The following is a 15,510-nucleotide window of genomic DNA, read 5'->3' as shown; positions in this document are numbered from 1 at the left end:
AGTCGTTCTTTAAGAAGGTCCAATGCAGAGATGAAGAACCTTGGAATATCCATTGCAACTGCTTGACCACTTAGTATTAGGTTAACCATATTATCGTCATAGTCAGTGAAATTATGGATTACAGAATAATTTACACCACCAGTCATTTGATAGCTAAGACGTCCAAATTCCGTTTCGCCTTCATCAAAGGCATCCTACAAATTTAGTTGTAAAATTGCAGCTTTGGTTTTAACTCTGATTATTTTTATTCTTTTAGCGTTAAGTACGAGATTGTTAATAATTACCAATATACTAAATAGTAACGGAGATTGCCATCTAGCTATTGGTGTGATGTTTGTGTTCAGCAATTCTTCAATGGTGTCAATACGTCTGTTTTTTCCCACTAAAAGCTCTGATTTCAGATTTCCAGAGTAGGCCATCACGAGAATTGACGAGGTTATGAACCATGACCCAAGGAGTATTCGAAATGTTATTGTTTGAATCCTCGTTGGAGGAGCTAGCAAATATTAACAAAAATAAAATTACTCTTACGCAATATTAATATCAACATGCGTATTAGCCTAGCTCTCAAAACAATACCGCGTCCTAATGTTAACAGAAGCCCTTCGTTAATGAGGATAAACTTAACTATTTTTCAATATTCCTGCTAAATAGAACCACAAAGATCCGGGAAATGAACGAAACTGGGCATTGCAATCTTTCGGTACTACACATTGCGAAAGCTTCGAAAATAATGAAAGAAATATGACAAAAATTGTCAGAACTTCCCAAACTTGTTTGGAAAATCCGTTTATTGAGTAAGAACTTGATGAAGTTCCTTGTTTTTTAACGCAGGAATAAATATAGGAACTGTCCACTAAAACGTTGTGAGATACGTGGAATATTGAAAATGCTTCCAAGTTTGGCGTAAGTAAGAACAGTATAACGTCCAGTACCTCAAAAATTAAAATAAAAATGCATTGTTAGCCTTGCTTTTACTGTCTACTGAGCTTTAGTTTTTCGTTGTATTACTTTACTATTAAAAGCATCAAGGAAGTATATTATTTCACGGATGCCAGTGACAGGGTCCGTCGTATATCGAGAGGTCACATTTCGAGGTTCAACAAAGTTCAATCTGTAACATGCAACTTTTTTAAAACGAAACTCTGATGGGTTGGTCTTCAGGCACAAAAACCTCGTAACGTTCGTATATACTTAAATGACATTTAAAAATCTAGTTTTCTAAATGCATGATTTGAAACTTTTGGACAATTATTGCTCGAGAATGAAGTAATCAAGCACTAGTTTGTGTCTATCACACATTTTCCATTGGTAGTAGAGTAGAATCAAATTGGGTCAAGCTAATTAAAGAATTTTTTCAACCAACAATACCTGACATTTTTTAAATTGAGAAGAACATATTGAGCCACAGAAAGAGAGATGTCCTCTTTAAAAATATGTCCGTTTTTAAATTTTTCATGGATTCCACTTTCCAGAAAATCCTTAGAGAAAATACAATGAATTATGCACTTCCGTTTTATTCTTAGCTTAAGAGAAATCGTCATTTTCATTTCACCCCTTTTTGAAAATCATACCAGTTTGAAATTGGCATTATTTTCTTTAGTCCCTTTCTGATCTAATAGCTTGTTATTACTAGGCCTGTGCTAGTGCTCGTTAGTTATCGAGATTCAAGTCCGAATTTTTTAATTCTCGAAATTCGTATTTAGTCTTAATAGGATCGAGTATGACTTCAATGTCTTTCGAATGCTAGTAGATTTATTTAAAGGGGAAATTCCCAAGCTCAGACGGTGCAGCTCCGTTTTACAAATTGCAAACGCGGTCCCCTGGGTTGTAACAACAGTCATACAGACGCGTCGAAAACAGAACCTCTCCGTTTCATAAGCCACTCGGAGAGGTAGCAATTATCGAAATTACGTTGGAATCTAAGTTGTGCTTGATTTTCCCAAAGTTCTAAAATATGAATGCGGTACTTACATGTCCAATTGTATAATTTATAACGTACGTTATGCTATGGTTCATGATAGACCACGAAAAACAAATAGATCTGCAATTTTTCCTTGTACTCTTTTTTAAAAAATGTCCGCACAGTTATAATTTGTAGAGAGGAACCACAGATCAAAAAAGCGTTCTAGATTTATTCGCTGTTGATCAAATACTGCTAGAAAGGCTTATACTTGCTACGCAAAGCAAGGGGAGGACCTCTTAGTATTAATTTCTTTCGATACAGGCATCGCAAGGAAATCTGAAAAAACAAAATTATTTTTTAGGGGTTAAGTGCTATTTCATGTTTTATGATGGCTTTTATATGTTAACATAAAAGGCCTTTCTTGTTTCTTAAGTTGAATTCCTTTATTACCATAGCTTTGGAACAATTAGCACTTAGTTTGCGAGTGCTTTTGCACGCAACACACCAATACTCTTAACTTTGCTATTTTTGTTAAAAGCTGTAAAAGAACCATTTCCTGTATTTATTCGGCACATATTTCATATTAGGGAAGGGGCGTCAATTGTGCGATCTGCCACTTCAATTAGTAAAAACATAAATTTATTCACTAACCTGAAAAACCATGTCTAGCATTACCATGTGGTTCACTCTCGAAAAGCTATAGCAGGAGCCACTTGTGTGACGTATATTGAAACAGTTGCTAAGGTTCGTTTTCAGTTTCTGAAAATATTGTTATGAAATTTTTTTACGGCACGATTATTTTCTCATGAAATGAACATTTTGATATATTTTTCGAAGTAGGCAAATGGTGGAACTCGTTAGTTACGTTCGTAAATTATTTTAAATGAAAGATAAAAGTTCAGATTCGTGTATTTGAGAGTTTCGAAGAGAAAAATTAAGTTTTAGTAATTTTTGTCTAAGAAGTTGAACAACAGAGTTAGGAGCGACGATAGTATAAAAATGAGACTATTTATAATTACATGCTAAGTTCTTTCAATTTTGTTTTAATTTGTATTAAAATTTTAATTAATTTTATTTATTTCAAAACTGGAATAACATTCCCTTTAGCTTGACTTCGCAATTTGAACATATTTAAGCACACATTAAATAGCATCTTCAATTCAATAACTGCTTTATACCATATTTTGATTTTGAAGAACATGGTCTAGTGGAACCAGAACCGTTTAATTTATGCAGCTAAGTGGCACTATTGTTTTTCCAGAAGTATAGAAGTATTTCAAGGAATTTTACACTGCACGAAGTTATGATCAGCCAACCCCAAATTTTGAAAATGACCACCAACTGAGATATTGTTACGACTTGAATTGATTTGTTGATTGATTGCTTTACATTCAAATATTTCGAGTATTTTTTAGCTTCTTCTCTTTGAAATAGATGGTCTTGACCGGTCTCCGCGTACCTAGCAATTCTTAAAAATAAATAAAAAACAGATGAATATTTTAACCTCTAAGATGACATTATTACTCACAACATATCAACATTTTGTAGAACATCAATGGACAAGTTTTTGTTGAAATACAATGTGTTCGGGCGCCACATCAGAACCTCTTTTCCTTGATACAATTCTTCTCCATTTTCCTGTAGTCTTTCTTTAAGAAGGTCCAATGCAGGGATGAAAAATCTTGGAATATCCATTGCAGCCGCTTTACCATGTAGCATTAGGTTAACCGTTTTATCGTCATAGTCAGTGAAATTATGGATTAAAGAATCTTTTATGCCACCAGTTATTCGATAGCTGAGACGTCCAAATTCCGTTTCGCCTTCATCAAAGGCACCCTACAAATTTAGTTATAAAATTGCAGCTTCTAAGGGTCTTGATTTTTAAGAGATTTAGGCCTTTAACACAAGATTATTGATAATTACCAATATACTAGATAGTCTCCACCTAGCTATTGGTGTGATGTTTCTGTTAAGCAATTCTTCAATCGTGTCAATACGTTGGTGTTTCCCCACTAAAAGCTCAGATTTCAGGTTTCCGGAGTAGGCCATCACGAGAATGGACGAGGTTATGAACCACGTCCCAAGGAGTATTCGAAATGTTATGGTTTGAATCCTGGTCGGAGGAGCTGACAAATAGAAACAAGTATAAAACTACTACTCAAAGTAACATCTCCAATTAAGTGTTTGCGCTTCGTTTATGTGGATATACTTAACTATTTTTCAGTATTCCCGCCAAATAGAACCACAGAGATCCGGAAAATGATCGAAACTGGGCATTGCAGTCTTTCGGTACTACATTTTGTGAAAGCTTCGAAAACAATGAAAGAAATATGATGAAAAATGTCAAAACTTCCCAAACTTGATCGGAAAATCCTTTTATTGAATATGAATTTGAAGAAGTTCCTTCTTTCTCAACGCAGGAATAAATAAAGGTTCTGTCCACCAAAACGTTGTGAGATACATGGAATTCTGAAACCGAGGTCGGTCTTGGCGCAATTATGAACAGTATAACGTCCAGTACCTCAAAATGAAATAAAAATGTGTGGTTTGCTTCTCTGTTAATATCTACTGGGTTTTCGTTTTTCGTTGAATTACGTTATTTCTAAAAGCTTGAATGAAATGTATTATTTCACGTATTCCAGTGACAGCGTCCTTCGTGTATCGAGAGGTCACATTTTGAGGTTCAAAAAAGTTTAATCTGTAACAAACATTGCATTGCTAGCGTTGCAAATCGTTATCTAAGGGTTGAGTTTTCAGGAAGAAAAACCTCCTACAACCCTTATCGTTATGTACAGTTTCCTTTCAAACTTTCATTTACTTCATCGATATTAAAAATGAAATTACGTATAAGTGTTTTGAAAAGTTTTAGAAACTATTTCGGAGAGTTATACTTCCCTAGAATTATTCGAGCTGTTTCCTTTTAATCAAGCAATCGTTTAAGCTTCAAACTATAGTACCTGACGTTTTTTAAATTGAAAAGAACATATTGAGCGACAGAAAGAGAGATGTCTTCTTTCAAAACATGTCCGTTTTTAAATTTTTCATGGATTCCACTTTCCAGATATTCCTTAAGAAAATTATAAAGAATTACGCACTCCCTTTCTATTCATAGCTAAAGGAAAATATATTTTTTATTTCCCCATTTAACTTCGATTTTAAAATATGTATATTTTAAATTAACATAAATGACTGAAAATTAGTCCCAAAAATAAATGCAATAATAATTGGACCTGCGAAAAATAGAGGAAAACGTTTTGCTTTTGGTCTTCACAATTTCATTCAAATTTGAAAAAGGTGTTTCATGCATTGTTATTTTAGACCAATTTCTCAAAATATGTGTACATTTAAATGTACCATTAGTTATGGCCATAACAAATAAATAATGAGTAATCGTCTTAAGAACGAGAAGATGTTCCTCGTGGAAATATTTCTGAAGTTCTAAACGAGTCACCAGTTAACAATACTAATAACGAAACTGAATTTGATACATCAGGATGAAAAAGGGAACTTTGTTTATGTAAACCTCACATGGAGAGATAATAATTAACAAAATTACAGTTGGTCCTATAAGTGTATTTATTTTTCCCGAAGTTTTTAAAAATGCGAGCGGTACTTACATGTCCAATTGTATAATTTATAACGTACTCTATGCTATGGTTCATTACAGACCATGAAAACCTAATAGATCTGTGATTTTTTTCGTGTCCTCTTTTAAATTGATGTCCACGCAGTTAAAATTTGTAAAGAGAGACCACAGTTTAAAAAAGGTTCTGATCTATTCGCTGTTGATCCGATTCTACAAGAAAGGCTTACTCGCAATGTTACGTATAAGGTGGAAACCTCTAAGCACTGATTACTTCCGCATCGCAATAAAATCTAAAAAACGAAACCCATATATGTTTTTAAATGTCGAGTGCTATTTTATGTTTTATGATGGCTTTTATATGTTATCTTAAAATGCCTTGCTTGTTTCTTTAGTTGAATCAAAGAGGGTAGAAAGAGGGGGAGTTGAAGCTAGCGGCTTTGGCAAGGCATTTTGGGTGTTCTCGCTTTTCTTTTTTATTTACTTGTTATATTTACCTCCTAATATCCGGTTCACCGTATTTTGACCAATAAGAGGGCAGAGAAAGATGCGCGCGCATACCGAAAGCTTAGAGGTAAACTTTCAAAGCGAGAACACTCCAGCCAAGGCTTCTACTCCCCCTCTTTCTACCCTCTTTGGTTGAATTATTTTATTACCCATACCTTTGGAACAATTAACACCTAGGATTTGTCGATGTTTTCAAGTCGTTTTGCACGCAACGCTTCAAAACACTTCCTTGTGCTATTTTTGACATAAACTTAAACCAATTTCTTTACTTATTGGGTTTTTGTTGTTCATATATTTCATGTACGAGCAATGGTGTCTAATATGAGTCCTGCCCCTTCAGTAAAAATACCATAAATTTCTTTACTAACTTGAATAACCATGTCACTCTCAAAAAGCGATATTTCTCTTACTCAGCTTATACTTGTACGTTAATTGTGCTCGTACACGAATATGTAATAGAGAGAACTTTTCATGGGCAATTATAATCTTTTTCTATAAGATCACATAATAGCAATGGTCGTTGCTAGTGCTTCCAACGGCCACCCGATCCGATATTTCAGATCAAATAAATCAGTTATCTGAAGATAATTTTCGTAACAGATCGGGTGAATCTGAAACAAAGTCGACAGCAGTTTATCTGATCTGACTTTTTATCAGATATACGCTTATAAATTAAATATCTGAACAAGTCTAATAAACAAAATCTGATAAAAACCGATATGATTCAGTTATCTGACTTGAGATGTGCCCAGAAAAATAGAACAAACGAATAATGACAAATTTTATTTTATTATTTCTATTTCCACCAGTTTTTTAAACATGTTAGAGCTGTTATAGTCTCGGGATGTAACGAGCCTCTTTTAGGTGTAACTATGTCTGCACCAGTTGAAAACGCACGCTCAACTGGTACTGAAGTTCCGGGAATGGCCAAGTAGTCACAAGCCATTCTGGCTACCTTCTTGTAGTCCTCTTCGTGTTTCTAGAATAAACACAAGCAAAAAACGTAATCGGAATAATGAACTAAATACTGTAGGGCAAAATGTCTTTACTTTCCACCATTCCAAAACGCTTGTAAAAGGCGGTGCCAGGTCAGCGCTTAAATACTTGTTCATTTCGGATCCCTTAGCTTGTTTCTTTGAGCGCTTCGGGTAAAAAACTAAGAGGTCTTCATCTGCGACAATATCTTCTGACGTTCTAGCTGCGTTGCTCTCGTTACCGTCATCAGGTCCCGATTCTTCGTAGAACGAAGAAAACACGTTGATAACGGTGGTTTTTATTTGTTTACAAACGTCTTTGCTATATCGTTCTTTAAAGACATCTAGCTTAAGCGATGGATTCAGTACTAAATGGACATTATTATGATTTTCATTAACATAAAGAGAGGGATGTTACATACCCATGCTAATCCAATAAACCTCGGTTTCCATGAGGGTGTGGTACTTTTCTAATTTATTTAGAGCCGCGGCGCAGATTTGCTTCATAAGACCCTGACTTTGTCTAATGGTGACATTGAGTTTTTTCAATAAGCACCCATAGATGGGCATTACTAGCGCAAGTGTGTGATAACGCGTACCCGATACGTGATTGGTGGCCGTATGAAAATCCTAATTGAATATAACTTATAGGGACACTTCACGGAAAAATTCCTAATAATACGTGTACCTTCAAAATGTTTAGCAGTTCTTCTATACGATTCCAGTCAGAGTCCAAAAGTACGAAGTTCTGAAATTCCTTTTCCGAGTTCATGAGGGCCTGTAAAGACTTAAAACCATAGTTTAGTTGAGACACATAACTATTTCTGGCGTAAACTACATGTAATGAAATCAATACTAGCGGTATCATATAGACAAGTTATAAAGTTTTTCTAATCTAAAATATTTACCTGTCGTAGTTGATAAGCGCGGTTGAGCATATGATATGTGGAATTCCACCGCGTTTTAACGTCCAAAGTAAGATTAAGATCTGGTAAACTGTGTATCTTGTTGAACTCCGCCAGTTTTTCCCTTCTTCCTGTTGACATGCGAATTTTCGATACCACAGTTCTTATCTGCCGTAACATAACTATAAATAACTAAGATAAGTTTATGCTTTTCACCTCTCTGAGGTACCTTGGCTACACATTGTCCTATGCTGCAATCACTTTCGATGTTGTCATACTCATGGATCTGCTCTGATTCATCGTCATACTTGGAATTAACCTTGAGATCTTTCAGCATATCTTGCACGGCTATGTTTAGAATATGAGCGAAACAACGCACGCGGTTCTTGCCAGTAAACCTAAACGACCTGTCTTTAGATCTCATCTCGAACTCAGAGGTGAAGGTATCATTGTTAGCCGCATTATCCATACTTATCGCTAATACCTTACAACACAATAAATGCAATCTCACATAATCACATTACTTTTAGTAATATTAACAGAACCATTACCTTTGACACTCCACGATCGTCAAGAAGTTTAAGAAACGCATCCGATAGGTTTCTTCCATCGTGTTTCCCGGGAAAGTGCATTAATCCCAAAAGAATTTCTCTGGGTTCCCAATTTTCGTCAATCCAGTGAGCTGTTACGCCAATAAAAGGCCATCCATTGTTCGATGTTCAACAATCGTGTGTGAACGATATTTGACCTTGAACGATCTGTGTAAAAGAAAGATTTGCTTAGCATAATCATTGTCACAAATTGTGATATCAACGCACTACCTTCACTACGGTTCGAACATTCTCCGCTTCTGATACATAGGACAGCATTACATCGTTTTTAACTGATGTTGAGGAAGCTGGTATGATATCCTTTAGCAAATGGCTATTATGGGTTAGTTTACGAGTGAAGGCATTAAAACTCGGTTCTTCAACCATAGTAAATGGTTGGTTGGTTAAAACCATCCATTTAAGAAGTTCCTGTCTCGCAGCGACCACCGAAAACTCCTGCAGACGTATCCAAAATATAAAAGCCTACTACAATTTTGTAACAATACTCTTACCTCAACGGGTGTATATAAGGGTACCGACTTGCGCGTGGTGTTTAAGAAGAAATCTCCCGGAAGTTTATCAAGGTGTTTATTAATTAGGTGTGCCTTCATATTTCCGGTACTTTGATTAGATTTTCCACCGTACACGTACTTCCCTCTAAGCAAATTAACGATAGATCGTTTATTTCTTATCAAAACTATATTAACATCCTAGTCCTATTCCAATTACCACATAACCGAGCTAAATTAATTTTTTAAAGAATAGATAGATGCTAGAACTAATTATATTATTTGAAGTTTAAAAACATTTAATGCTTACCTATCACAGTGCAAACATTTCGCATATTTCATTGATGTTATTATACCATCTAGTGCAGTCTTATCTTCGCTCACCATAACGTAATGTTTCCATATTACGCTTCTTGACCTTAGATCTTGGCATTCCATTACCGTACTGTTCGCCATTTCTTCGTCCATTAATTCTAATCACGAGGCGCTATTTGCTTATATAGTGCTTGACCTATATTTTTTATTATAATCCCGACGACGTTTTTCAGCGCGGAAATTACGCGTGTTGGTCTAAATATCGTAGGTGAAAATGGTAAATAGACCATTATTTGGCTTTAAAACATCCGATAGGAGAATACTATATAACTAATAAACGTATTGTAGTAATTTTGTCTAATGCGTATGTTGAGGGAATAACCCCCCACGATTGTCTTATTGTTGGTAAAGTAGAGGAGTGCTTAAACTCGATACATACACTTGGGTGATATGTGTCATGGCTTGGGGTATTTTGTCCTCAACATGAAATAGGGATCTTGTTTGGGGATTTTGTCCATCTTGGTTCATGGGGGTATTTGCCCGGGGGATTTTGTCCATCTTGGTTCATGGGGGTATTGCCCGGGGGATTTTGTCCATCTTGGTTCATGGGGGTATTGCCCGGGGGATTTTGTCCATCTTGGCTCATGGGGTATTATGTCGTACATTCTGAACAAGCACATGGCTGAGGATATACGTGTTTTCAATGTCTTATACAGAAGTTAAGGCATTATCAGATATCTGTCAGTTATCTGAAATATCCTTCGATCAGTTTAAGAAATTCAGATCACTATCGGATAAACAGTTATCTGGTGTTCTTTATGGTTCAGATACTTCTATCTGAATATATTTTATGCTATAATCAGATAATCTGATATCTGATATAATAAAAGTTTTCACTCGGATCAGGTAATATAACTGGTATCTGAGATGCTGTTGGAAGCACTAGTCGTTGCATTTAAATGTTTTGAACTAAACAGTCAAATGTTTATGCAGAACAGAATTTTAACTCAGAACTGGTGAAAATATTTTTATACGGAACTGGTGAAATTTTTTTCCTAAATACTATTCCAATCAGTTTAGTTAACGTGAAGAAAAAAATTGTGTAAGTAAAAGCACAAGTAGAATAATCTTACACCAAGTTCCTATGTAGGATTTTTTGCCGTAGCCTCTGGGTCTGGAAGTTCTGACGTTAAGCTTTTTAAAGTTCCCAACGGAGCTCGCGTGAATGGAGAGATAAAATTTCTAAAATATCGGCCACGACCGAGAACGAGCTTTTGAAGCAGCGCTCCACAGCGGTGGAGAGTGAAGTTAAACAGGTGGGGTTAATTTATTTATCCGAGTAAGTTCAAGCAAGGGGGGTGGAATTTTTTTAGTGAGACCCAGCTTTCCGCGGCTGATGTTAGTTGGCGCCGAGAAAAAACGTTAGTAGAGAAAAACTTTGGGTGTTCAACTACCATTTACTCTACAGTAAATACATTCGGCCTAGCCTTGGGATATCAAGTTTTAGGAACACTCGAGATGAGACGTTTGTTAGAGAGAACCTGACACACAATACCCTCATTCCTAGGCTGGAAAGCTATGTCCTTTTAGATCATCTCCTTTTGGTAAAAGACATTTCTAGCTTTTCTAATCATTGAAAGTAAATGCGACTATTCGATTGAGTTGATTTGGTGAAATAGTGGGTGATATTTTAATTAATGCTTTCAAGTCATGGTTAAAAATATCGGTTTCAAATACTTTTTGATTTCATACATGAACGTAAACATCATAAATATCGCGAAATAGGACCTGCTTCAACATATTTTCTCTACATAATCAGTTCAACAAATGAAATTAGCAAAACTTTATTCGCACGACATTTTACATATTATATAAAAAAGGACTTGGTTTGCCCAAGCCTAAAAAACAAAACGATAAGAGTTTTTTCCAGTTGACTGAAGCGCGGATATTTTATTTTTCTATATAATTTTAAAGACAATCTGTATTTTACTACTCTTTAATTCAATCTCCTGATTTTACTGGTAATGGATTTATTTCCTATAAATTAATTGAAATAAAATATCTTATCTCAGATTTTTCAACAACAATTCCATTTTCGCAAAAATTTTATCATGAAAAATCTGAGATAAGTAATATTTTATTTCAATTAATTTATAGGAAATAAATCCATTACCAGTAAAATCAGGAGATTGAATTAAAGAGTAGTAAAATACAGATTGTCTTTAAAATTATATAGAAAAATAAAATATCCGCGCTTCAGTCAACTGGAAAAACTCTTATCGTTTTGTTTTTTAGGCTTGGGCAAACCAAGTTCTTTTTAGCCACATCGTATATATACGATGAGGCTATTAGTTTGTCCCGCGAGCCTGTGGGTGTGGGTGTGGTGGTGGTCGTGGTGGTGGTGGTCGTAGTAGTTTTTCGCGATTTGGAATGTGGTCAGAGTTACCCAAAGAAATAGGTAGTCAGAGCTAACCGAAGAAATGGTTATTTTATTGCTTTGGCAGTATAAAACGTTTCGTTCGACATTGAAGGGAGAGTGAATGTGAGAGAATTGTGGTGAGGTGATATTTTCGTTCGTGTATTTTAAAAGGATGGGGATTATAATAGTAAGTGCAAGCATACATTTAATTGTACAGGTAAGGTTAAGCTTTGTGAAATGTGGTTTACGTTTGCTCCATATATTTAAAGCTAGAGAGAGAGAGAGAGAGAGAGGAATTTAGTATTGGCTTAATTTAAATGGAAGGTTTAATACTCCCTTTAAAATTCCTGTCACTCGTCAACAATAAGGGTTTCACGCTTTTCATCTCACCCCCCGATTTCAAAATTCAAAGAAATCGAGGGGGATTTTTAAAAAGCAAAAGGAACAATATACCGACGTTATATTTGGAAAGGTGGTGTTTATTACTAGAAGTTACGTCGTTTCTCCATAAATCGAGAAGAGTTTTAAAAGAAGGTACTAGCTTGGGGCAGCATTCCTTTTCTTTCATTCTTGTAAAAGCTTCAAAACGAAGAGACGTTTATTTTTTTGGTGCTAAGATATTGCGGAATATTTTTTTAACTTCTTTTAACAATTATTTAGTAATTTCTTATTATAATTAATAATTTTTTGTTGTTGTTGACGTTCGTTTAAATTGTCGTGTGTGCGCAGTACATTTTTATCGTTTCCTAGTTCGAATTGAGGAGTAAAGGATTGAACAATCACAGTAGGTTAGGTAAGGTATAGAGGGGTTATCCACTCATTAGGGTAGATATAGAGGGGCTATTCACTCGTACGATGTGGCTACTATTACGAGCCCTTGGGTCGCCTTGTTTATATAATATCTGTTCCTTCAGTCTTTATTTGTATTAATCTATTATAAAATAATATTTGCCTGAAATGCGAAATTTTTCACTTCTAGGACGAGGTTAAAAATGGCTCTACACTTCTACTAATTCTTATATGATACGGCTCACAATTCGTTTTAGAACGGTAGAACCCGAGCTTTATAGTCAACTTCAAAACAAACCTGCCACGATTTTAAACTATCAAAGCCGTATCTTTTACAGTCCACTTTACGATTGCAATTATCCATGACATTGCGTGCACTGCCCTTGTACGTTTACGGTGATTGGCACCGTGGACAGTTATTTTTATTAAAATACCTAGGTCACAGGTCCAGTTTTAAAAATATCCTTACTTCCAACACTGATCCATCTATCCTTCCAGCTTTTACCCATTGCATAGACTCACTCAATAGTCTGCCTAAGCATGGATTTATAATAGAAGCTTACGCTTCCTGGATATTTCACTCCCCTTAAAACGCGCACAACATTTATTCCTCGTCTGAAATAGTACCAGCCTGGCACGCGCGTTTGTGACGTAGAATTTGAGGCAAATTCAGAGGTGGGTTGAAGTTTTTCACGTGATCGAGTTCTAATTTTGAATAGCGCGCGCGCCAAAAGAAAAAAGTTTGCCTCAATTTCTACGTCATCAGCCCTCCAGTCCCCACCCGCGCGAATTTTTGTGACATATATGTGTTTAAAATCAAAATGCCTTACTGAAGGCTACAGGGAAATATCCATGAAGCGTAAGCTTCTATTATAAATCCATGGCCTAAGTAAGGCAAGTTAAGCCTTGGTCGAAACTAACATCTAAAATATAAATTCAAAAGGTATCTTAAGTATAGAATTTCAACCGAGACACATAATTAAACGAAAATTATACCCGCCAGAGAAGTTTTTAATAAATATAGTGTTATATTTATCTAAAAATATCAAGTTAAAGTTTCAAGGCGGTGAAATGGCAAATTAGCGTCGTCTACTGTAGAGTAACGAACAATTAGCGTAGTCTGCTGTAGAATAATCTTTTGAGGTACTTACATTTTTAATTAAATTAACATACTTAGACTTAATTAAATTTGATGAAACTTGAAAAAGGCACACCTTGAATAGTTACTTGTTAATTTAAAAGTATTCCGAAAGCTAACTTCCATGTAGTTTTTAAATGATTCGATGTACAAAAGCACTAAAAACCCCATGGTATTCCTATGGGAAAATCGGCGAAAATCTGTGAATTTTCATTTAACATTACGGGAGGGTGTGGGATCTTATCTAGAAGGGCCTACTGGCCCTCTAGAATTATAGGCTGGCTTTTTTAAACATCTCTTAAGAAAAGTGCATGATATAGATTTTTTTATTCAAAGGTGCACATAAAATAGTAATATATTATTTTATATGGACTACTGATTTTACATATTGTTCTTAACTGGATATATTTTTTCGTATCAAGATTATTGAGTTTTTTATTAAATTATTAAAATCAGATTATGGTAGAGATATTTTTATTCGAAGGTGACTATAAATAATGAGTGATAACGTCTTTTTTTACAAATTTCTTTTACTCGCACAAGAGTTTTTTATATATAAATTTGAAATACGTATTCAAGTTAAGCCCATTACAGTGAAATTGCTGGTGTTATTTAGAGGATTTTAGAATTGGTTTGTATTACATTATCTTCTAATGCTTTAAAAAAATGAAATAATTCTTGCATGCCAGTTACAGGGTCCTTCGCATATCGAGATGTGACATTATGAGGTTCAATGAAGTTTAATCTGTAACCAATATTGCAATGCCATTAGCTTTAAATAAAACTATAAATATAGGGGTTAGTCTTGAGCTCGCATTAACTCCTACAACCCTAATCCGGCAGGCTAATCGTCATCTCTTTTTTCCTATCAACTTTCGCATTAAATCCTTGACATTATCAAGTTCATACCCCCACATATTTTTAAATTTACTTGATTATGAACAACAAAACCAAGCCCTATCATTGTCATGCTAAATTAAAATAATTTTTTAAAATACAGTACCTCACGTTGTGTAAATTAAGTAGGACATATTGAGCCACAGAAAGAGAGATGTCTCCTTTAAAAAAATGACCGTTTTTAAATTTCTCGTGAACTCCATATTCCAGAAGAGCCTTAGAGAAAAAGTAGAGAATTATACCCAATTAATTATTGACTAAAAAAAATAAGAAAAAAAGACTACTCTATAGACGTTGTTTAGGTCCACCTTTTCACTCAGTTTTGAAAATATATTTATTTTATTTTTGATTTATAGTTTTCGATTATTAAACTTGATTATTTCGAATATGAACTCAAAAAATTCATGTTATAACAATCGAACCTAAGTAGTGCTTATATTTTTTTGGTGATAGTTTTTAAAAATACAAGCGGTACTCACATGTGCTATTGTATAATTGATAATGTGCTTCAAGGTATGGTTCATTACAAACTCCTTTTCTTACTAAGCTTCTCCGAAGATAAGAAAATCAAACTGGACTTTCCTTTCATAAGGACCGTGCTGTTAAAATTTATAAATTCAGACCGTAATTCAACAAATGTACCGGATTTATTTATTACTGACTGAATGCTACGAAAAACGCATACTGGCCATGCTATAGCGATACAATCATGGACATGGGATCTGAGAAACTTTTCTGGACAAAAACACACTTATTATTTTAGATTTCGAAAGCCATTTCATGTTTATAATCGCTTTTACATGTTACTCTAAAATTAATTTTATGTTTCTTGTACTATTATAAGCTTTTATTACAATGGTTTTTTTACACTTCAATCCTACGATCTATTGATTTATTGAGTCCTGAAGCACGCACCACTATTTTTATAATTATGTGCTTGCCCAAATAACTACATATAGGCCTATAATCTGTAATACA

At 34.8% G+C, this 15,510-nt stretch overlaps 3 protein-coding genes and 1 long non-coding RNA gene across 6 annotated transcripts in view; 1 reads left to right on the top strand and 3 right to left on the bottom strand.

Moving 5' to 3' along the window:
- LOC149718443 (cell adhesion molecule Dscam1-like) overlaps positions 1 to 15,510 on the top strand; it is a 451,194-nt gene that overhangs the window by 266,538 nt on the left and 169,146 nt on the right. The gene's annotated exons all lie outside the window — the stretch shown is intronic.
- On the bottom strand, positions 6 to 4,214 carry LOC149718449 (uncharacterized). The gene is made up of 3 exons (XR_016370693.1): positions 4,121 to 4,214; positions 285 to 496; positions 6 to 194 (listed from the first exon to the last, which is right to left on the bottom strand). It is a non-coding gene; the product is annotated as an uncharacterized LOC149718449 (long non-coding RNA).
- On the bottom strand, positions 6,767 to 7,138 carry LOC149718448 (uncharacterized). The gene is made up of 2 exons (XM_089845757.1): positions 7,046 to 7,138; positions 6,767 to 6,975 (listed from the first exon to the last, which is right to left on the bottom strand). Exons 1-2 carry the CDS (start codon positions 7,106 to 7,108, stop codon positions 6,793 to 6,795), a joined length of 246 nt encoding a protein of 81 aa, XP_089701883.1. The 5' UTR covers positions 7,109 to 7,138; the 3' UTR covers positions 6,767 to 6,792.
- Positions 8,663 to 10,230, bottom strand: LOC149718447 (uncharacterized). Its single transcript, XM_089845530.1, has 3 exons — positions 9,285 to 10,230; positions 8,978 to 9,122; positions 8,663 to 8,921 (listed from the first exon to the last, which is right to left on the bottom strand). Exons 1-3 carry the CDS (start codon positions 9,440 to 9,442, stop codon positions 8,685 to 8,687), a joined length of 540 nt encoding a protein of 179 aa, XP_089701656.1. The 5' UTR covers positions 9,443 to 10,230; the 3' UTR covers positions 8,663 to 8,684.

This window comes from Phalangium opilio, unplaced genomic scaffold (genome assembly GCF_054372755.1).
Source record: "Phalangium opilio isolate 3A_F unplaced genomic scaffold, DU_Popi_V2 ptg000002l_1, whole genome shotgun sequence".
Lineage (NCBI taxonomy): Eukaryota > Metazoa > Arthropoda > Arachnida > Opiliones > Phalangiidae > Phalangium > Phalangium opilio.
The sequence above is the reverse complement of the archived record's forward strand: the minus strand, read 5'-3'. Positions and strand labels throughout refer to the sequence as shown.

Excerpts from the sequence above, each read along its gene's own strand:
- LOC149718448 (XM_089845757.1), bottom strand. The coding sequence starts at position 7,108 with ATGAACAAGTATTTAAGCGCTGACCTGGCACCGCCTTTTACAAGCGTT. Across the intron at positions 6,976-7,045 it reads GCGTTTTGGAATGGTGGAAA|AAACACGAAGAGGACTACAA; the intron begins GTAAAGACATTT and ends TGTTTATTCTAG.
- LOC149718447 (XM_089845530.1), bottom strand. The coding sequence starts at position 9,442 with ATGGACGAAGAAATGGCGAACAGTACGGTAATGGAATGCCAAGATCTA. Across the intron at positions 9,123-9,284 it reads AAATGTTTGCACTGTGATAG|AGGGAAGTACGTGTACGGTG; the intron begins GTAAGCATTAAA and ends TAATTTGCTTAG. Across the intron at positions 8,922-8,977 it reads CCTTATATACACCCGTTGAG|GAGTTTTCGGTGGTCGCTGC; the intron begins GTAAGAGTATTG and ends ATACGTCTGCAG.